The following is a 23824-nucleotide window of genomic DNA, read 5'->3' on the forward strand; positions in this document are numbered from 1 at the left end:
GTATAACAAGGACAGCAGAGACAGACAAAGAAAGTCCATTTATTCTGTATGTGAACTAGTGTGCAAATATCACAACATTAATGTGGAAAAGGTTAATTTTGTGTTTGACCATAGTGAACAAGGGCAGAAATCCCTAGCTTTTAATTAGTGCATTGTATTATTGTATCTCTGCTTCAAATATCAAACACCAGTTCTCTCTTTAGGTGTGTAAATAGTCATGCTCTCTTATGTTTTCAGATGTATCATTATAGTACTGTATTAATTTAATAGAATCTTTGAAAATACTTCCCTTCGCTTTTTGCTTTATTGTGAAAAGTTACAGCTTTTACCAAAAAGTGCTGAGGAACTTGGACTCTTTATACGGATCATTCTTGTTATGATTTTTGCTTTTTTCTTTGGCAACTGAGTTAATTTTTAATCTTCATAATCAACAACCAAGCATAAGAGCAACAAGCCGGATCATTTATTTATCTGTATTGTCAATAGTTTGAGTTGCTAGGTGGTAACCAATTATTATTGTAAATGTAAGGTATTTATGGATTAAGAATATTTTGCAACATAATGTTGTAGATCTTTGCTCAAGACAGAAGAGTATTTGTAGTTACTTTAGATATATGGAGTCATAGCCACATGCATGGATTTTCTTGCTGGTTCCTTGTTAGGATGTTGCCTCTGCCGTTAATGAGGAATTGAAGAAATCTAAAATATTTTTTATTTACCTGTAGAATGTAATTTAGGATTTTTATTTCTTTCAGAAGTACTTCAGTTATTACTAGTGCACTGATTACAATGATTCATTGTACGATAGATCATATTTTTGGTGTACGAAAGCCTGTAACCACATTTGTCTATCAGTATTGATACAGTGCTCAGTATGATGGCATCAGTGTGACGTGGCTATAATTAGGTGGTCAGAGTAAGGCTTCAGACATCTCTGTGAGCATTTAGAGGTATAAGTATGGCAGAGAGCAATTTAAATATACTGCTATTTTGTCTTAGTTGCAGCACATTATTGCATGCATATTTATATGGTACTTCCTTAACAGAAGATCAAGGTTTTTTGTGAACCACCATCACAAGTTAGTTTTTGGGTGGAGGACAGTAGCTGCCTAACATAACATATTAGAGTTTTTGTGCTTGGCTGCCGCTGTTCTTGATCAATCCTAGTTAAATTTTTTTTTTTTTTTTTTTTTTTACTGTGTCCCTCTGGTGAGGATAACAGTAAGAAATAGGTAGGCACATGCCTCTGCCAAAATAAATATTCTCCACAACCCTTAAAAAGTGCTTGGGTAAAGTAATGACCTAAGTTGCAATCTTTCCAAGAGGAAGAACTGCAGGCTTTTTGATCTAAGCTGGGTAAATAATAAAGAATAGACTAAAGACTTAAAAACTAGAATAAAATATGTATTTCTAAGGATTTTTTGAGAGACGGTCTAAAACCACCCTTCCAGCTGTAGATGATGGTGTAGCTGATAGAAGAAAAAACAGGTGTGACAGAGGTGTGTCCAGTTGGGAATAACACTTAGTATGGAGTGTGAAGGTGACAGTGGCCAGAAGAGGACACAGAGACCTGTGCACCCTTCCCAAAGGGAGGTCAAAAAGACATCCCCTAGCCAGAAAGTTGCTAGCAGGGAGGAATCCCACCAAAAGCTTAAACCATGCATTCAGTCCCATAAGGAAACACAGGTCCTAGGGAGAGTCAGGTGCTGGCTGAGAACTGGGACATCAGGAGATAAGATGTTATGTTGGTTTGGGATACTTGCATAGCCTTGGACTCATCTTGGATCCTCTTTTCCTCATCTTTTGGAGATTAAACCCAGCTTTTCCTTGCAGAGAGCTCTGAGGAAGATGTGATCGTTTCTTAACACCATTAAATGATTATCAGAGAAGCAGTAAATTCATCAGCAAAACCGAGGAAAGGATTGAGCAAGAGTGAGGGTAGTAACTAAATTTAACTTGAACTTGGCTATTAAAGGACAGTTTTCAGTATCAGGCTGGCTAGGTTAGGGTGCTGCAGAGATGAAGTGAAACCATTCTCCCTGCTGAGGAAGCAGCAAGACATGAAGCTGAGAGACATGGGGTGGTAGTAGAAGATCTGTCCCCAAGGGCCTCTAACTTCTGCTGCTTACATCTCAGCTGGTTCATTATAATTCAGCTGTTGGTGTGTGTTTGAATTTACAAAGACTTGGAAATAAAGGATCCAAAACTGCTTAGTCTCAAGTGTAGATGGCGCTGACACAAATATATCCATCCAGAAGTTGGGAGATAGCATTTGGACACTTGAATGTGGGATCAGAGAAAAGAATTCTTCATGGATGATGTAGCAGATAGTCTTGTAATTGATTTAGATTTCATTGCACCTAATAACAGTACAAGCAACATCAGGGTTTATAACTTCAGTTTGCAGAAAATCACCGTAGCAATGGTGGAATAAATGGTTTGTGAACAATCGATGTGTAACAAACATGTTATTCTCCCCTTTGTGTGCAAATACTGTTGAACAGCTGTGTGCAGTTTCAACTTTCCAGCAGAGAAAGCTGGAAAAGACTAGGACAGTCTTAAGGCATTGACTCACATGTGATGCTGACTAAATGCAGATGGCTTAAGTGGTTCCTGTCTTCAGTTTTATGCTTTGCCTCTCTCTCGAAGGCTGTTGTTGCTGCAACGGTGCAGGCTGAGTGATATATGAAATATGTGTGTTTACATTTATGAGCTGAACTATAAAAACGTGTTTGGGGGCAGGGTCACATAAACCAGCACTTGTAGCTGCTAAAATTCTTGTGGCTGGGAAGTATGAGCAGAGCATTCCTTGTTTGCTGGATGTGGCTGAGGAGTGGTAAGTAGTAAAATAACTGTGATTCAAAATGGGCAGAGAAAAAATCCAAAGTTTTATTTATTTGGCCTTTCTGTCTTGAAAACCTGGTAAATTGGATCAGATAGAAAGAAGCACTCCAGTAATTGCAAGAGTGTGGTTTATCGTGGCTAAAAATGGCAGGGATTCTCATGACTGGTCCTGTCCTTTGCCTACCTTTGAAAACTTCCATCTTAGGCATGCCAATGATGACGATTTTGGGGCATTATTGACAAAATTATATGGAGCAAAGGTTAGTTTTTCAGGGCAGCAATCTGAGTCATTGGGGAGGGGGGGGAAAAAGCATCAATACAGAAGAGCTATAAGAAGTTAAAATCATAGACTATTTGGAGTAACTTTGGGATTAGCACTGGGTCTAGACTCTGACATCTTGACACCAAGTTGGCAAGTGCTTGCAACAACTGCTGTAGTGATTTTGCAATTCTGCAGAGGTCTAGACGGGAGTGTGTTATTCCCTGTTGCCACACACACAGAACAGCATTGTTGGAGGGCTGATTGCAAACACCAGGGATCGGCTTCTCCAGCATATCAGGAACCTGTGATCATTTTGTCCCCATATGTTGCAGAAGTGCAAATATTAGTGGTTCATCCACAGCTGAATAAAGGAGTGGGGACAGTCAGTGTAGTCTTGCAGGAGTGGATTACAGAGCAGCTGAGTCCTTCTCAGAGAGTGTTTTTTCATACTGGGATATTAGGTAATTGGAAAATCATTTGGCAGGATCGGTCTCCAGAAAATCTAACATCTCCATGTCATCCCTAAGGAAGGGCCTTATGAACCTGGAGGAATTTGGCATTCTGAGTGAAATACTCCTCTCCAGGCAAGAGAACCTGATGGGTGGTGGATTTGGGTATTAGCTGATTATAGCAGATATCCAAGACCTTTCCAGTGCACAATGATGTGCTCTTTGCAAAAGCCTTGGCTGAAGGAAAGGAGAGTTTCTCTGGATATAATCAGAATGCAGCAGGAACCATCATCAGTGTTTCGGTTCCAGGCACTGGTGTGTTGAAAAAGACAGTTATGAGGTCAAAGTTGTTGGGTGGCATGGGAGAGTGTTGATCAGCATCTGCGTGGGTCCTTGCATCAGCCAGAAAGCAGCTGTAAACTGTTTCATGGAGAAGTTTGAGGTTTGCTCACTAAAATATCAAGAGGCTTTGACTGTAGCATAGTTTCCAGTTAATGAGTCTTCCATCCGATGGATGAAATGGGATTCTGAAAAGAGGACTGCAACCAGCATGTCCTATTCCTCTTGGTGACTGACTGATCAACAGTTGATGGAAAACATCAGGTAGCTGAAAGCTTCTCATATTGGGCTTTAAATAAAGACTCAACCTGATCAGTTAAATAGAACCCTTGGCAAAGCACAGATGAAATTCTAGAAACTCCACAATGCAGAATAGAGGAAGGAAAAGTGTTCTTTTGTAAGAACAGATTTAACTTGATCTTTAGTAAATGAGAAGATGGTCTTGGATGATCAGTCATATGTTTGAAAGCAAATGTTTACAGGAAGCTGTCTGCTTTGATTCTACTGTCCCACAAGGATGGAAAGCCTAAGTCTGCTAAACCTCATGGGTTTAGTAGTTTCATTTTGGCACATTGACTCTTCAAAAATTGTACATTGTCAGGAAGAGAGTTACTTTTGGGGAAAAAAAACCCTGGTAGTATATACATTTTTACAGAGAAAATCCTGCCTTGTCTAAAAAACCCTTGACTCCTTGAGCAGTGGGCCAATGAAGCCTGGTTTCTGGCAGCATCCATTCTTCTCCAGATTCTCTCCCCTGGAAAGCTGGCTGCCCTCCTCTCCCTTATTACCCATTGCCCGTGCCCTCTCCTCTGACGCAGGGCTCGTTCCCAGCAAGACCGATCTAAGGCAGCGCCAGGTCCCTCCCTTCCCACTGTGCTGTCCTGCTGGCTCAGGCACCCAATCACACCTGCAAAAAAAATTTTTTTTTTTTCTTCCCCCTGCATTGTTTTTTTCTGATAATTCATTAATTATTTTAAATAACTGGTTTATAATCTGACCAGGAAGAATTTAGGATCAGTCTGTTGGAGAGGGTACAGGAAGGTTAATAGCATTAAGCAGAAGCAACAAAGAAAAAATCACATCCCTTAGCTCCAGTCCGTAGTTCTTCCTCACCCTACAGAGAGTACTGTATGTTATTAATGTTACTAGTAATCTTACCTGGTTTTGCATTGTCTTCATCCACGAAAAAAAAACCCTTAAGTACAGACTTATCTCTAGGGATATGAATAGCTAAATTTCTGGAAAAAAAAGGAAGAGAGTCAAACTTACGGAGGGTCACAATACTCCTGCCAATTTTATATGAAGATGGGTTCTCTTTTCCCCCTGCTTTTCCTATTTACACTGAGATGGTTTGCTTAAAGTAGCCGCTTGATATACTCAGGTTGCCAGAGGACAGAAGCTTTGAGAACTCTGCTTGGCGTCTTGCTTTCATTACTGTGCTGTGCTGGCTTAGGGTGTGGGCTGGTATTAAAAAAACAAAACAAAACAACAACAACAAAAAAACCCACTAAAAAACCCCTTAAGTATTTGCTGATGTGTTTCCTGCCTCCCATTCACTGTGTTTCAGAAAATCTTCAGAAGAACTGGACATGGATAAAGTAACAGCAGCCATGGTACTCACCAGTTTATCCACCAGCCCTTTGGTCCGCAGCCCTCCTGTCCGACCCAACGGTAAGCCTTCAGAGCAGCGCCTGGGCAGGGGCTGCAGGGAGGGGTGCCAGGGCCCTGTACGTGGGGGCTTGTTGCCACCAGTTGTGGCCACGGTGGAGGACAAAGGTGAGTGGCTGTCTTCTGGCAGTGACCCAGGCCTGCTGGGGGGTCAGCTTTGCTCCAACCTAGTCATGGTCTTTGGTGCAGCATTGGCAGAAATGAGTAGAAACCTCTTCTGTAACCGGAGAGTGGCTCCAGTTTATGAAACGGGAGATGCCCCATTTCATAAATGGAAGATGAGCTCTGCGGAAGGTCTCCAGACCTCACTGAAACACTAATTTTTCAAGCAGCTTATTTGCTTTTGCACATATGCAGTAAACATGACAGCAGTTGTTCTTGTCTGCAACCCATGGAAATCAGATCAGATTTTACTCAACACTGCCATGAGGCAAAGTAATTCCAGATCAGAGCCCTCGGCTGAGGGGCCATGCGCTGAAGGTCTGCACGGCCGCAGGTCTGTTTCTGCTGATGAAGGATTAGACCCTCAATTCCTGTGCCCTTTGTAACTCTCTGATGGTCTACTATCAAATCCATAATCCCTTAAAAGACTACTACATTCATGGTATAGCAGAAGACACACAAATAAAAATAAATCTAAAAAGTTAGTGGTAATAATGAGATTGGTAATGAAATACAGGTGATCAATGAAACTTAACTGAAGTTATGAGGAATTTTTAAAAGTGTTATATTTTAGGGAATAGCTTAAATTAGGACATCCTTGTTAGGATGTCTCAGCATTGTTTGTATGACTCTGGGTTTTCTTACTCACTTGTAATTTTTAAACAGACACTAGATGCCCTCCTGCTGTAAAAAATTGGAGGACTTTGAGGAATACTTACAGATGCAAATTAATAGGGAAGTAGTCTTTGCATTTCTTCACGGAAGCAGGAGTGATCCACTAAATGGTATTAAAAGGATTCATACCAAATGTCCCAGCTTTAAACATTTTTGAACAAATAGTGTGGGGTTTTTTCTATTTCCTCCCGGAAAATACAGTTTTCATCTGTTTATCTGGAATTCTAGCCATGACCATCCATGGCTCCTGCTTGGGTACTTTTCAGTGTTGAAAACCAGAAGTATTTATGGAGCACCATCGCTCTGAGGAGCCCTGGAAAACCTCCCGCAGTGGCATCGCCAGTGACTGTCCTGCCTCAGGGCTGGAGGCTGCCAGCCCCCAGGGAAGGCCAATGGAAGGATAAAAACATACCTGCTCTCCAGCTGCTCAGCTCGTAGCCAAAACCACAGATGAAGGTGGATTTGTGCTGATGTGCCAGGCAGGGATTTGGAGTGGCCGAGGCACACACATGTCCCACATTGCATCCCTGGTCACGGGGAGCTGCTCTGCTGTGGGGCAACCAGTATCTGCCACCTTAGACACTTTGAGCAGGTGACATTTGTCAGGAGCAGCAGTGCACATTCACTGGTAGCTGTCGTCTGGAAAGATCTTCCAAACAAGCCCTTTTGAATTGCTAATAGGTAAATGGTAGCTGTTAACTGCCTTTGATACTTCTTCATGCAGTCTGAGTGCTCTTTGATATTTCTTCACATAGCTTGTCTGCTTGCTTCCCAAAATCTGGGAAGACTAGCCTGAAAAAAGTAACTCACTGTGTTTTCAGTAGTTACAGACAAGATTTTGAAGTTGTTGTTGGGCTCCTTCTCCCTGAATACCTTAGTTTTGCCTGAGTGAAGACTTACTAAAGACTTAAATAACAGTGTAACAGTTTGATAATTTAAAACTCATTTGGTGTTGCAAGGCTAGGCTCTGATCTTAGTAATGCAGCAGCAAATGTACTAATGATCAATTCCTTCTACATCCTTTTCCAAAAAAGGGCAGTAAGTAGCAGTGTAATTAAAGGAACATATGTTTAAACAAATGGAATTTTGCCTAGAAGTTAAAAAAATAACATTAGCGTTAATATTAAAGTCTGATCTGTGCTGGAATTACTGGGGATCATCACCCATGTAAACGGGATCAGAGTTCGGCCCTGGTTTCCCTGCAGCTGAGTAATATTTGGTCTGGTTCTTTTTCACGCAACTCTAGCAGTGTGAAAAGAGCCCCAAATAAGAGTAAGTTGCATTTATTTATGTTTTAAACTTATTACATTGGCAGATTTGTTAGTGAGAACCAGTGTTTGTTTTTTTCCTGTTGTCAACCTCATTCAGTCTTTTCCATTCTACTTTAAAAATGTTCTTGATTTACATCTCTTTCTCAGCAAGGTGAGAAGCTGTAAACCCTGAGAGTACAAAGTACCATCATAAATGTGTCAGAAAGGAGTAGTTGAAAGAGTGCTGTTTCCTTTGTTTTTTTAAGAAATGGAAATTTTAATCTATGCTAAGGTCACAAGTTGATACCAGCTGTACTTCTTGGCTTTGGCACAAGACTCAAGTACAAATACTTGAAAAACACAAAACCCACCTCCATTACAGTCACATGAAGGCTGTAATCATGTACCAAAACATGACATTTTCATATATTAACTTATTAGCTACCAGCAATGTATATGTCTTTTCCAAAGAGGAATTGGGGGTGGGGGGGGAAGGAGGGTTGATCCCATTTGTGCTCTGTGGCCCTGATCAGTTAGTGCGGGGATTTGTGTGCTGCCCACACAAGGGGATCTTTTTCTGCATGTGCTTACATGATGGAGCACTGCATTCTGTTTTGTGAGCAGCTGATGTTAACAATTAAGGGTTTCGTCCAAAACCAACTGAATCGGGAGAAAAAAAAATAAAAATTCATTGGCTTAAGGTTAAGCTTTTGGTAGGAGGTGGTAGGCATTATTTTCTTGCTGATGTCATTAGTTAAATTTATTTGTAAGAAACTGAGAAGGAATGAAGGAGTGACTTCTGCAGAACTCTTAAAGGCAGGTGCTGGCTTGAAAAGACTCCTGTCTCACACTTAAATAATGTTTCATGAACAGATAAGATGTTTTTCACGCCAGCTCCAAAGTCGGGCATTGCACAGTACTCGAGCACCTCCGGTGTCGTTGGGAAAAGCTTCCAATGCCTGAGTTAGGGAGAAACGGCACCAAAGCCATCCCCGCACAGGTGCCTGAGCCGTGTGAGAACCTGAGGCCTTGGGCAGAGCTGCCTGTGGTTGCACCGCTGGACACGCTCGGCCATACCTTTGCTGGGTGGCTGACCTCCATACTCCTCCCCTGCCAAAAGCCCTTTAGGGATTGGGAAGAGTGGGGTGCCAGTGTCTAACGCCCGCGGACCTCAGCACATGAAGTGCGGCTCAAGCCGTGCCCCAGACTGCAAAAGCAGTGCTGTTCCTCCCACCCACCGTGTTGCGGAGTAGCCTGTTAGTTTGAGTGTCTGCTTACCACCTCACGTCGGGGGAGCTGCTGCAGTGCCAGTAGGTGTGGAGGTGATCCAGCATCCTTGCATCCCACTTCTGAAACCAGATTCCCAACGATACACCTGTATGAAGAAAAAGGGATATCCTTCCGAGGATATGCACCACCTCCTTTAGAGATTCAAATTAGGCAGAGGCATGTGCATGTGGCCTGAGAGATTATGAAAATGCAGAGTATAATTATGGTTTTCTTTGGTGTTTTAGTACTGGGATGACAATCATGTTTTTGAAGATCTACTTAGTCTCCTGGGGCTCGGAGAGTATGTCCCCTTCCCAGGGGGTCTTCTGTTGGCCGTGGCTTGGAGCTTGCTTCGTTGCCCCGCCAGTTGTGTGTTCCTGTTGAAAGCTGAGGATGTATCTGAATGTTTTCCCTTAATCGTGCACGCATTATCTAACTGCCTATTGCGGTTTATGTTCCAGAACAGGTTATTTTTCCAAACTTAACTTTTCTTTTTAGAATACTTAGTTTAAAAAAAAAAAAAACAAACCTGAAAAATCAAGTGTGGAATATATAATCTGTGTGCTGTGGGATAGATGTGGTTGTCGTCTCTACATCCAATGCTTTCACTTTCCTTTACAGAATGTACAGTTAATTACCAACATGGCATCTAAGCCTTAGATAAAAGAACTCCTTAGCCCTAACACATGATACTGTTGTAATGATGGCTATCGTTGTTCTTGACAGAATCCCTAAATGGATCTTGGAAAGAAGGAGGATTTGTGCCTTCTAGTACCAGCAGCAGTGGATACTGGAGCTGGAACGCTCCCAGTGACCAGTCCAACCCATCCACCCCATCTCCACCTCTCTCAGCTGATAGCTTCAAAGCTTTTCGGACACCTTCCCAGCCAGATGATGGTATTGATGAAGCTGAAACAAGCAACCTTCTCTTTGATGAACCCATTCCCAGGAAGAGAAAGGTTAGCCTCATGTCAAATTCCATCCCCATGGGCAGATAGGATGTCAGTAGACCTATTTTGCTGTGAGAAAGGAACAGGCCATCCAAAGAGCTCTGTATGTGTATCCCTCCTTGGCATCCAGTTAACGTAGGTACTTAACCTAGTCGCTGTGTCTTGGTCAACCTAGTCACCTGCTGCACACACATGCTGCCATCAGCACCACATATTTGTTGGCAGATGGTGAGGTTCTACAAAGCCTCCTGCTCAGAAAACATTAAAGTAGTTTCCAGAAGGTGTTGCCTCTGGCCATTCAAGGGATTTCTATCCTACTTCGGCAAATCCTTTGTATGCAGGATGCAACAGGCAGCCTTTACATGTCATCACAGAAACTGGATATGGCCTTAATACTTCTTGTTCCCTGAAAATGCTGTTTGTCTGACAGCATGTCAGATACCTTAATACTGTGAAGCTTTCTTGCGCAAACATATGGAGTGAAAAAAGGAGAGAGAGAGATCAAATCCGATGGCTTTTCATACAGTATTAGCAGTGGCCAAATTTATCCTCGGTAGGAGTGCAAAAGCAGACTAAATAAAACACATTGTTAAAAAAAAAAAAAAAAGTCCAAAACTAACCCCAAAAACGCACCATTACGCTAGCAAGCAAGCTCCTCTCGAAGAAAAAGAAAACAAAGAGATGGCACTAGTCCAAATTTCATTCCCTCCCAACGCAACAGGACAGATTTTACATAGCAAGATGAAAAAGGGCTTTTTGTAAGGAGAAAAACCAGAGAATTTATTCTCCTTGGTGACTGTTTCTGGCTCAGTCTGAGACAATTAATTGCTTCATCACCAGCAGGAAGAAGTTTTAATGATTATTTAAACCTGTTCACATTTATCCTTTTGCTCCAGAAGCTGCTTATTTGCTGAACCACACTGTTCTGCCCTTGTTTGTGGGAGACAGGTGTAAATTGTTTGTGCTTCTTTGCTACAAAGGAAAAAAAATTTTGGAGGGCACCTTTGTTGTAATAAACTAGATGTCAGAGCTGACTGTTGAGACAGAGATGATTTGGGGGGTGTGGGACAGGAGGATTGGGAATGCAGAAGTGTACTGGTTTGCCTTTTACTTCTCAGTTCAAGTTCAGCTTATTAGCATCACTTACTGCTCAGTTGTGATGAGACAGATGGGTTTGCAGCTGCCATCTTTATTGTTTTCTAAGTTATCTTCGAATATTTCTATTTATGTACGCACCACAGATCTGTTACACTATCTGGTTCGCAGGGATTTTGCTCTGTATGGCAGATGTTTAATTTAGATAAATAATAACATTACCTGCCAAACTTTGTTTTATAAATGAGCTGCACTTCCGGCGGGGTTTTTTGCTCTGGCCCCAGCATGGTACTGTATCTGAGTACAGCTTTGCACCTTTAGAAGCTGAAATAAAAATGTTCGGGTTATTTCTTCTTCAGGGCTGCAAAAATCAGAAGGAATAAACCTTGAAATAGAGTGATCAGTAACCTTACTTTCACTCATTAAAGTTTCTTCCATTTCATGTTTGGAAAAGTTCACGTTAGCAACCACTTCCCATTAAGAAAGTTGTTTACTTAACAGTTTCCACTAATATAGTTATTCCTTACCAGACTATTTATGTTCCATTATTTTCTTAAATAAAACATTAAGCTTGATTAGGCGATTTTTGGAGTAGTCAGAAATGAAAGCATGTTTTATGTTCTGTATTTCGACTGAGTGCAATTCCGTTAAAATGCGTGGGTTTTTGTTGACTCCTAGCACTGACAATAAAGCCAAAAACAGAGTGGAGCTGGAAGTTGGTTTGACCATTAAACTGAAGATTGATGTTAAACCATTCTCTGTTCATAAAGATGCAAATGGTGTTCATGGTGTCATATCGGAATTCCTACGATGTAAATGATAAGCATGGCCTTCATCTTGCCACTGTGGTTGGCTGTGGGTTTTTGAGCTGATGATAGTATTTAGTATTATATTATGAAAGTAAGAAGTGTATCTATCAGAATTGCTAGGTAGGTTATATTTAATCTTAGGAGAAACGAGCTCTGTATCTATTTGAATGGTAGTTGTATTATCAGATCGAAAAATTACAGAGGGAATTTGTATGCAATTTATTCCAAAATAGAAGTTTTTAATACAGACAGTATGACCAGGTACCTCAAATCTTACAGCCCCTAGCATCCATACTTTCAAACAGGAGATGTTAGACTGCCAAGTAATTATGAGAACATGCTACTACAATGAACTTGTATTTTAAAAAGCCCATCGGTTGAGATTTTTTAAAATTATGTTCTAATCATCGTTTTTCTAGCAAATGCTGAAACTTACCAACTACTGGCATGGTGTTCCAAAGGGTCCAAACTGAAGAAAGCACCAAGTCAAATTTTGTTCAAGGCACAGTAAAGCATGTACTTAACTCTAAGGATGTGCTTGTTCCTTTTTTTTCAATCGAGCTTTATATGAATACACTCATTTAATCTTACATGTAACTAAAATTATAGGATAATAATATAGTATTTTGAAGCCCTCCTCATGTTTTCTTTAATAATGTGTTCTGTAATAGTAAAGAATTATTTCTGAGAAGTACAAATTATTTAGATTTTTTTATATATATATTTAAAATTTATAAAGTAGGTTTCATTTTCAGGTAAAACTAGCTTTTAAAAAAATCTAGAGAGTTCTGCAACATCTGTGTTGTTTTTTATCACATACTGTGCTTTAAATTAAGACTAGTTTTCTCCAGAGTCCTCAAAATAGTGAAGATTGGGCGGGTTAGAGCTTTGTTGGCTGTGCTCTAAATCAATTATTTCAAGCCAATGAAATTACATTAAAGAATCTAACAAGAATATTAAAATGAGATTATACACATACTCTTCTAAAATGTTGAACACAGCCTGATGGTTTCATATTCTCTTGTCCAAGTAAGGGTCACAGCAGCTTCTGAATGAAATAAAAGCAGGTTTTGCCAGCTCATGGGTGAATATTTTCATTGCAGAAGCTAGAGTTTTCTGTCACAATATGTTTTATGTGTTGTAAAATTCACAAGCAGAAATATTCATAAGGGTTTGCTTTTGGAAGATCTTAATTTAAGAAGATGCCTTGCATGAAGTGAGAAGTCCTTATCAGTTGTTCTTTGAAAGGCTCCAGAAAGGTGTAGGAAGTTTTTATGTCATCTGCCTCCTTCAGTGGGGAGACAGACACTGGAACTTGTGTGTGAAAAAGGCCATACCAAAGAGTGGAGAGAGGTGAAGTTTTGTCACAAGCTACTCCTGCAGCTTTTCTCTGGGATTCTGTTGAATTCAATAGGATGACACTGCTGACAGAGACTATTGCATCTTTACAAATTTGGAGTTGGAGGCTCTGAACCTTCACAACGTTTTGTAACTGTATATCTGTTTGGAGTGGTTTGGTTTTCTTTCTGTCTTCCATACAACTAACGTTGCATTACTAAAAATTTTCAGAACTCCATGAAGGTGATGTTCAAATGCCTGTGGAAAAACTGTGGGAAGGTACTGAGCACAGCTGCAGGGATTCAGAAACACATACGGACCATTCACCTTGGGTAAGAAAGCAGTCTCTTCGGAAGTCCAAAGAATTTGGTATAGAAGGAGAGCAGTTGCACTTAGCTGGGGAGATGAACTGGATTGTCCTTGGCTTTTCTGTCGCAGACCCCTAGGTTTCCAAGGAAATTGCAGAGTAGTATGTCAAGGTGAACAAGAACTTACTCCAACAGCGAGGCACTTTCTTTCCTCAACTTCTGTGACCTTTGCTAGAAGGTCAAATACAGCTCTAGGTCACACGGCATTTCTCTAACGGCCTCACAGCTCGGTGGCACTTACTTGGCGTGTGCTATCTGCACGTCACGTCCAGGCTGACGCTGTGAGAAGGACAGCAGCTTTCAGGGTCTTGCATTAGTACTTCCCAGCCTTGTTTCACATCAGATCAGGTGCTTGTGCTAGTTCTAAGTCAAATTAATGCAAAAAAAAACCCAAAACAAAACCCGAAGTAACCTAGAAAAATGGAACTGAGCTGCAACTCCATGTGTATGTTACTTGGACTAGAAGCAAAAGCAAATGCATCTTGTATGACACAAGCTTGTTTCAGCGCTTTAGTTTGCAAATGGAATCTCCACTGCAATTTGCTGAGTGATCTTGCTGTCTCATATACAGTTACAGTGGGGACTCATGGTCTTCACCTGTTAGGTATGTGGAAGTACATCTCTTTTGTGTAAGTCCGTGTTACCCAGTGCTTAAAAATTACAGTGACCATGAGGAAGTAGCCTGGTGTGGAGCTCAGGAGAGTCTTGCAAAGGTCATAGTAATTGCTGTTGCTTCAGGCTCTGAAGAGTGAGGCTATTGGAAACAGAGAAAATCTCTCTCAAAATGCAGTTATAAATGTTGATTTGCCCAGTATACTAGGGGGATGTCATTTTTGGGGCATGGGAGAGGGAGAAGTAAGCAACAGAACTTCCCTGGAATGTGGAGTTTGTAACTGCTGGAGAGAGGAGTTTTGGTGAGCGACTGGCTGCAGTCTGATGGATGGTACTACTGGTAGAGCCTCTCAAACCTGCTAAACCCGTGCTCTCTCAATGAGTTCTATTGAGTAAGGTGGTGAGAGGACCATGGGTAGAGGTACACAGGCAAGCAGGATGAAGAACTGGCTAGGGGCTGGTTTTGGGGTGCATGCCTGGAAAAGGAGAGGCCCAGCATTCAGCCCTGGTATGGACATGCATTCAGGAGGACGCTTAGGGATCTCAGATTTCCCATATGGAAGATTCAGGAGAAAATATGCATGTATGAGCTGTGTGTTACCTCTGTATAGCATGTGAATAATGAATGTACTAAAACAGTGGTTTGTTCTGGACTTCAAGGTAACATGTAGCCTCCTGGGACCTACTGGTTTGGGTGGTCTGCTTTGCTTCTAGCCCTTGTGCTCAAACACACAGCAGATAGTGCCGGGGATGCAGGGACAATTAACCCTTTTACATCTCCTCCTTCAGTAAGTCTGCTTCTGAAGACTAGGACGAGAAAGTCCTGCACTGGCAAGCCAGCTCATATATGTCCTTTCTCTACCTGTGTGTGAGTCCCACGGTGAGACTGTTTTTTAGCAGCTGCTTCTGCTATGCCAAAGAATGTCATGGTGAACCACGGCCATAACTGTATTGGGTTTAATTAAGTAACCTATGATAAAATTACATATTTCTTGCCGTAACTCGTGCAGTGTATCTTGCCTGTGTTTGTTTTATTTACCCGTCCTTCTGGGGCTGCTCCATCATTTCTGAAGTCAAAGTGCGTTTCTTGTTAACTTCGATAGTTAGGAATGAGAAGCTGATATTTAAGCTGAAGCATAGAAGTTAAACATCTACTCCAAGGTCAAAGAATTAGTCAAGAGTAACCCAGAGAGAAAAAAAAAAATTAATTCCTACTTCATTTCCCTTCAGACTGCATGATTTTCTTTTCCTCTCCCCCTTCCCTGCAGCCAGAATGCTGATAAAGCAGGTGGGGTTGAAACCGGGAAAATGAATTTACTGACAGTATGAATATATTTGTTCATGCATCTAGAACTTAAAATTTGTCTTGGGGTTCTTGCTTTCATTTAATCAGTCCTTCATTCTTTGTCTTGATACAGACGTGTAGGAGAGTCTGACTACAGTGATGGAGAGGAGGATTTTTACTATACAGAAATCAGGCTCAACACAGACTCAGTAGCTGATGGCTTAAGCAGTCTTTCCCCAGTGTCTCCATCTTTAGCATCTCCTCCTTCCTTTCCCACCCAAGATGCAATCCGTCCTGAAACTTCCTGTGCCAAAACTGAGACTAAATTGATGACACCTCTGAGCCGCTCAGCTCCTACCAACCTCTACCTCGTACACACGGACCATGCTTACCAGGTAATGCTAGTGTGAGTGAACTCCACTGATTACACTAATGTCATTAATGTATAAAGAAACGTCAGATCACAATGTTTGGGGTTTAAAAAGCCAAGTCTAGTTTTAATGGGCTGAAAAGTTTTCAGGGCAGTCCAAGGGGTTCGTCTCATTTAAATTCAGATGTCCACTTCTGGGCTAGTTGTTTATTTGTGCTCCCAGCATAGCCATTGGATTTTGGGGTGCTATTATCCAGCCACACATAAATGCATACTTCAGGTTGAGAAGAGTTGCTCTGCGTATCCCTACATCAGTTGATTCTCCACTGACCATAAGGAGGGCCCGAGGTGACGTGCTCAGATGTAGTCTCCTGCATTGTGAAAATTCTCATTCAGGCAGCCAAATCCCTCCCAGAGTCTTAATTTCAGCTCTGCTTGTACTGAATGTGTCTGTAGGCAAGCGCCCAAGGGATGCCAGGAACAATTCATTTCTTTTATTTGTACAGTGTGAGATGTCAGTTTGCATATGTGAAGTAGATCAGGAAGAATGAGAAGGCATATTGGTATCCTCCTACTCTTAGAGATAATGCTTTGCAAATGGCAAAAATCCAATCAGATCCAAAAACTGCTGTTACAGAAACTTCCAACTAAGTTCAGACAGAAAGCATTTATTTTAAAAGTGCACTAAATTTTGACATGTTTTGTTTTGGATACCACATGAGAAAAGAAGACTAGAGGCTTTGAAGTAGTGTAGCTCATGACCTGTGTATGCACCGGAGAACTGAACTCTGTTAAATTTATCAGATGCAATAACTTTTGTATACAGCATTATACAGATAAAATCATTTTGTTGTGTGTCTGCAGCAGACCCACTAAAAGGGCAGAGGGAACCACACAGAATTCACGGGCTTGTTTTAGGCTCTCATGCACAGTGGAAAGCATAGGTGGAAACTTGGCATCTCAGGTGGGAGCTGCATCAGGTAGCACACCAACCAGAGGACTGATCAAGCCAGCTAGGAGAAAGACTTGCTTCTTCTCAGTCTAGCTTAAGCTGTGCCCCTCAGAGTGAGGAACCAAGTCTAGGCTACTGAGAAGAGTCTTACTTCATTTGGGATTTGCAGTTGTGACAGTTTTCCCTGCAATTGGAGGCTCACTCAATCCTTTTTTATAAGCAGCCTTTGAGTAAAACACTTGCCTAAGGAAATACTAGTTCATATGTTTAAGCCACTGGAATTGGATTTGAATTGATGTATTCCATGACACGAGACTACAGGTGTCTGAGCCCTGTCCCCTTTTCAAGTTGCTCTGGTTTCCATATTTCATTTCATCAGCGAGAAGTGACACAGGCCACACAGTTCAAGGCTTTCTAGTTGGAAGCTGGAGCCAGGGTCCCTGCTCAAGCATTCAGGTTGTCCTTGCAAAGGAGGCAACTTCTGCAGATCAGGTCAGTGGCAACCTGTGGTGGGGTCCCTCTAGCCCAGCAAGAGCAGCGCTCTCTGAGAGGCAACGTGGAGATTCAACTCTCACCAGCAAGAGGAGGAATTGAGCCCAGCTTTCACTCATAGCATTTAAGCATTCTTGTGACTAATCTGTTGTGTAAAAGGGAATAGAAGGTGACAGCAGCATCTTTAATAACACCATATTTCCTGCAGTTTGCTTGCTGGAGTGAGCCATGTACAAAATTTCAAAACTTTTTTTACTTCTGATATTATCTGTATCAAAACTGAAACCAAGTATTGAATGGGAATGTAGTGATGAAGACAATCTCTCATGTGAATGAGAACATGAAAGTGGAAATTACTTCATTGGGAGTGAAGTGGAAAAATTCATAGCTCAAGGACCTGTGGATTATAACTCACGGATAAGGGAGGCTGAATAGTGTTCATCCAGGATTCCTGTTAAAAAAGGGAAAAAAATGCAGAACCCAAAGCTGGGTCATAAGAATCCTAAACAGATCTGTTAATTGCCATTTCCCTGGATGACTGGAAAATGGCAAATGTAATATCTATAGTAAGAAGGGTGTAAAGAGGAAGTGAGCAGGCAAGTCCTCACTCTCTTGTCTGACCCAGTCCTATGGATGAGGAAAGATTTAGAAGAATAAGTAAAGGATCTGTGGGAAGTACGGCAAATGAGGTGACCTGCAATGGAGGAACTCCAAAGAAAGCTTATGCTAGAACAGTTTGACATCTTCCTTGGACAAGGTAGCTTTGTAACCTGTGAAGAAGCAGTACAGAAGAACAAATCCCTCTGGATTCGAGGGGAGCATTTGATCTTAAAACACATAGGCAGTATTAGGCTTGAGATTAATTCTAGTGTTGGACAGAGAGCTGTTGTAGTGTTGGAGAACAGCAGTGAGCTATTTTGAAAGGGCTACTGAATATTATTAGTGGAGTTGAACAAAAAGCTGGTTTTGGGCCTGCCCTCATTTTGATTAAATCATTTTGGTACTACACAAATACTATAATAAACTCTGCTGATAATGAACTCACGAGATGTCAGTGGTACAGTGATTTATATATCATGCTTACCTGACTGGGTGATCTTAAGAATAATAGGTTTGGGATGCAATTTAGTGGCAGAACCTGCAAAGTCCTGCGTCTTAGGAACTAATGAGATTTTTCTGTTGCAAACTGGGAGAGTTAGAAAATGAGGAGGAAACCTGTGTTCATTAATGAAGCACAGAATGACCATGAGCCAACAACAATAGAGTGTGAAGGATAAAAAGAAAATAAAGTTGTCAGCTTTCTTTGGTAAGAAAGATGTAAGAACTACAATGCTGTTGTACGAGACCCCCTGATAACTTCAGCAGGGATCCCAAGTGGAATTCTGGTCAATCAAGTTCAACGATGATGGGCTCTGATTAGAAGATGTAGAAATAAGGTGATCAGAGTGAAGAGGGAGGCCATGGAGGGCCCCTCCAGCCCAGGGACAGACAGCTTGGGCAAAGCAGGGGCGAGGACAGGGTGGGATTGCTGCCTGGGAAGGGAGTGAGAGGACAAACATGGGAAGGAGAAAGGGCAAGCACGTGCTATTTCAGATATAAGGGCAATGTTGGCACAAATAAGTAATTATAAATTATCCATGAATAAGTTTTGATTGGAAATTAGATGGAGGTCTCTAAACAAAGTGAGATTAGGGTATAGAAACTCCTCAGTTCATTGCAATATTATGTTCGCTTGTGTTATGGAAGAGATTGTCTAAACTGTTAGCCTGAAAAAGGTGACTGTGCTTGATGAGCAAAGATGCACATCTGGGGGGCAAATGAACAAGGTGATTGACTGTCTAAACCTGATCATATCTGAGGTAGATATTTAGGCACTGAGAAAAAAGAATTGAGCACCACTGTATTTTAGGCAACTGCAAATTACACCAATTCTGAAGTTCTCATACTTCATGTTTCATTACAAAACCAGTGCATATACCTGTTAAATTTAGCTACAGAGGAACTACAGGCAGGCTCTTCCTGCATCTAGGATTTCCCTTGTGAGTCTTATTTGAATACCTGAGGCAGCTGCCATGCTGACCCTGGCTTTGAGCTGATACACCGGTGAGGTGCTGAGCGGAGGCCGTGCCGCCTCGCTGCCCACCCAGCTGCCTCCAGCTCTTTCTGGCAGGAGTGCTGTGGGCATTCACTCCTTCCCGTTTGAACACGGTTGTGCTGAAGCACTACTGGTACCACCTGGCGTTGCCAAATTTTCTGCGATGCCTTTCAGCGAGGTTTTCATGTTTTACGGAGCTCAGTGAACGTTTGCTCCGCCTGCCTGTGTGGATTCTCTTGGAGCTGTCAGCAGGCCCGGCAGCCCACAGAGCATCGCCGCCGTAGATGGAGGCAGCCGGTGGTCTCTGTTTCTTTTCCTTGGAGAGACTCCAGGGGATTGCTGCAGCACTTGTTTACGCCGAAGATTATCTTTACTGAGGACTCTCAGGTTGTAGTTTCTCATCACTCCCCTCTGCCCGGCGGCCCAGGGAAGCGCTCGCTTCCCTGAAGTGGTGGGACAACTTCAGCAGCCTCAAACACAAACACTGCTTAAATAAGTGTATTGCGTTATTGTCAGGTGCATGCAACTGAAAGGCAGAAGTAAAACCTCATTTTTAATAACAAGTTATTTATAATTTTAAACCACGGAGCCTTTTTATGTGGTGAGAGCTTGAAATTCAAGAGTCAAAAGGAGCTTATGTTCATGGGGGCTGCTCACACTCCTGCTAGGCAGGGTTACTGCAAAGGTATGAATTTCCTGAGTCTGTAAATGAAATGGGATTCAAAAAGGAGCAGGGAGGAATCCCTGAGGGCTCATAGCCCAGTGAAAAAAACAGGGAAGGCACAAAATGAAAGATGCTCAATGCTCTGAGCTCAGATTATCAAGTATTACACCTCAGGGCAGCACTGGGTATTACAGCCCAGATGGGATGAACAGAAGAGTTCAAGGGGCCCAGGGGTCCTTCCAATATTTGCTTTAGCTTAGTCTTTTAAGAGCTGTTTTTTGAATCCCAAGGATGATTTCCAGCTCCTTGTTTTGAATAGGAAGGACTGTTTTATCTGGGATGATTCTACACAACAATTATCCGATAAACAAGAAATGGCCAACCTTTACTGTTGATCGTTAACCCTACTGTCCAGGAAGCCTCCCTATGCAGTCTTCAGTTGTTTAAACCAGTTGCCATCAGTTTACATGCTGCCTTGTTTATCACTGTGGGACAGGTGATCATTAGTAATATTTTGTGCTGCTAGCTGGCATTATTTTAAAAGTTATTTGTATATGATGTTTGGTTTTGCGTGTTATTTTCTTAGATCTAGCTTTTAAGGATTTTGCTTGGATTCTTGTGAGAGCTATCATCTTTCTCTAACAAGGTTTTAAGAACTGTGATATATAAACATGACCCTTCCTCACTAGCTTATCCATGATTATCCCCCTCATAAGGGTAAAATGCTTGTCACCATGCAGTTTTTTCCCACATAGGAAAGTGTCTCATAGATTTACAGTTTCAAGGAGTGAAAGATCCCTTGAAATGCTTTGGAAGAGGAATGGTTCTTCTTACTGGAATAATATTTTCTTTTCACACAGGCCACTCCTCCGGTGAACATTCCAGGTTCAGCAAAATTCACTCCCAATGGCAGTAGCTTTAGCATCTCTTGGCAGTCGCCTCCAGTTACCTTCACTGGCATTCCAGTAAGTGAATGAGAAAAAACAAGAAAGAATGGGGAAAAAAAAAAAAAAAAAGTTTTTAGAACTTTTTGGTTTGTTTCACAGGGTCTCACAATAGAAGTAAATTTGTCATAACAGGTACCGAAAAGAAACAAATAAAATATATGCCTCAGTTTGCCAGCATGGCTGATTTTAACACTTTTAGCAGTCTATTTAATTTCATACAGTTTGGGGTTTTTTTGCATCAGTGTCTACAAGAGAACTGGATCTATAGTGTATATATTTTTTAAACTATATGCTTACAAAAGAACATTCGGGTAGGTGCAGAGCCTAGCACTATATGCTCCTTTTTGTGCCGCTAAGAGATACCTTACAAAACTAGATGGAAAATCAGGGAGGTGATGTTTATGCTAATAGGCTAATTGGGTTCAAGCAGTAGGGCTGTTACCTAAATTAACTCTGAAGATGAAGCATGTTTGAAAGGCAACGGAAAGAAAGAATAAGATGAAATGCAAAGTCTGATTCTAGGAGGCTGCATGTATGTAGCCCCTATTGATAGCAGAAAACTGGTGTTTTATACAGAAAAATACATACTGCATTTTAATATTAATGCATATTGCAGTTTGATAGCTTTTTAATGAAGATGTATTAGATGTATATATTAGATGTAAACTCAACTCTGACCCTTTCTTCAAAAAAGCTAGTGTACAAGGCCTAATTTCATGAAGAGGACTGCAGAAATGCAATGTTTGCTTAAACATAGACTTCCAGTAGTCCTAAATGTGATGCAATATAGGTGTGAATACTGTAGGGGGAGTTAAAAACCTTTATGAAGAGTTCAAAGGTATTAGGCTTCTAGTGCGTAGCATGGTGAATACTGAAATTATATGTATATCTCTATTTATGAGTAGTGGAAAATCTTCTGAATAATAAACAGAAATAAATATTAATGTAATGTATCCTCATTTTTATTGGAAAACATTTTTCAGTATAAATGTCCATTCTCTAATTATAAACCTTTTTCATATCATATCTTCTCATTTAATATTATAGTTTATGAATTTTTAAAGTGTAGTTATATAAAGCATATTGCTCATCCAAAGAACCATAAAGCCTTTCTCTTCTGACAGTGAATGTTAGACATGGCAATAAGGGACACTGTTTTCCTCCCTTCTCTTCACCAAGTGAATCTCCAAAGCTTCTTACTGTCAACCTTTGGCAAATCTTGGAGATTTTCTGCAGAGGCTGTGGCATCCTGCAGGGCTGATAAAAAATGAAAGTGGCTGAATCAATTACACTGCACTCTGCCAATGAATATTTATTAAATTCCATCAAGGAACAACTAACAGTGAAAAGACATCATGCTGGCAGCAATTTCAACAAGAGTGCCTTGACAGAGCGTACTATCCGTACAGTTCCTCGAGAATCTGATTTCCCAACAGTGGGGTTGATATGGAGCAATTATGAAACTGGCTTCTTTTGTGGAGTAGCAGAAATTGGTGCCAGGAGTGTTGAGAATCTAAAAATGCAATTAGCCACATTGTAAATCAGACACTTAAGAGAACAGGATTAGACACGTATGTGTTGAGTTTACTTGTTCGAGCAACAATGTTGATCTGTGGCTGTAGAGTTGAGAGTTCTTGAAAGAATTTAAGAAATGCCAAATCACTTTCTGAGAATTGTATAGAGATGCCAATGATTTAAGTACAATTTTAAAATAATCCTTATACAAAAATCTGGGGAAGCAGTGACGATGTCAGAATATAAACCGCTCAGGGAACCGTATGAACTGCCTTTATATCTCTGTATAACAACATTTATGAGGCTGTTTAGGTTAGAAGGAAAAAACAAAAAAATAACCAAAGACCTTCTAGGTTTGCACACATTTGACTATTCTGTCATCAGTGAGATCATTTATAAATTACAAAGGCTTGCCTACAGTAGAAAATTACGTGCAGTAAGATGGAAACTGATGTTAAATAACTGTATATTAAATGAAAGTTTTGATTTCTCCTGTTTCAAAGCAAATTAGATATTGCCTCACAAAAACAAGGCTTTGTCAATTCCCACCCTTACACTGAGTATAACTACTTCAGGAAAGCTATAGTATAGGGGACTTTCTCCTCCTCTTCTGAGGTTTATTTAAGCCCAGACTATGTGACAGAGCCATGATACCATAAACTCACGCAGTTGTACACGCACATGGTCCCTGAGATTAGATGCACATTTGTAGCACCCAAGGGAACTTCAGGGAGTAAGTCCAAACCATTACTTTTTGCCTGACCTTTAATATCTATTCAAGCAGTTTTCCAAAGTAGCTTTGGGATACCTTTTTGGCCTGGACACACCACTGAACAGTAAAGGCTTAGGTACAGATTTGCAGAAGTGCACAGGTCTGCGCATTTCTTCACATAACTAGTAATGCTGGAATGGGCCGTTTCGTTCTTGACCCGTTAGAGGGCTGTTGAATCCTGGGTTTGGACAGTCTCCTTTCTAAACCTCTGTGTCAGCAGTTAAGTCCACAAGAGAGATGAAATTTCAAAATAGTCCTCTTCTGTGATTTTTTTTTTTTTTTGACACCTACCTTAGATGTTTCCCTATTAATTCCTGCGGCCACTGAATTTCAGTGACACTGAGCCCCGGTGCTTGCTGTCCTGGGATCTGGAGTGCTCAGACAGACACCATGGCTTGCATTAAGACCTCGCTTTTGGGCAGACTTTAGCAGAGCAGCACCAAAAAGCTTTTGTGAATGTGAGTGTGCTTACCAGCAAGTTCCTAAGCACCTCAGAACAAGCCGTAGGTACAGCTGGATCGGTCAGGGTTCGGTATGTGGCTGCTTTAGGTATTCACAGCATCTAACTCTGGGCATTTATCTAGAAGTCTTGTAGTCATAAAGGAGGAGAATTAGGGGAGTCTCCCAAGTCCTTTTACTTTT

The 23824-nt window shown here is 41.2% G+C and overlaps 1 protein-coding gene across 1 annotated transcript in view; it reads left to right on the top strand.

The window, feature by feature from the left end:
- The window catches only part of ZNF704 (zinc finger protein 704), a 91935-nt gene that overhangs the window by 61291 nt on the left and 6820 nt on the right, over nt 1-23824 (top strand). Inside the window, exons 3-7 of the mRNA XM_042785860.1 lie at nt 5462-5565; nt 9645-9877; nt 13342-13442; nt 15509-15770; nt 20809-20913. Of these exons, the coding sequence (XP_042641794.1) occupies nt 5462-5565; nt 9645-9877; nt 13342-13442; nt 15509-15770; nt 20809-20913 (805 nt within the window). The remainder of the gene's footprint in view (nt 1-5461; nt 5566-9644; nt 9878-13341; nt 13443-15508; nt 15771-20808; nt 20914-23824) is intronic.

The sequence above is a fragment of the Tyto alba genome, unplaced genomic scaffold, assembly GCF_018691265.1.
Source record: "Tyto alba isolate M040663 unplaced genomic scaffold, T.alba_DEE_v4.0 Super-Scaffold_9, whole genome shotgun sequence".
NCBI classification, from domain to species: Eukaryota; Metazoa; Chordata; class Aves; order Strigiformes; family Tytonidae; genus Tyto; species Tyto alba.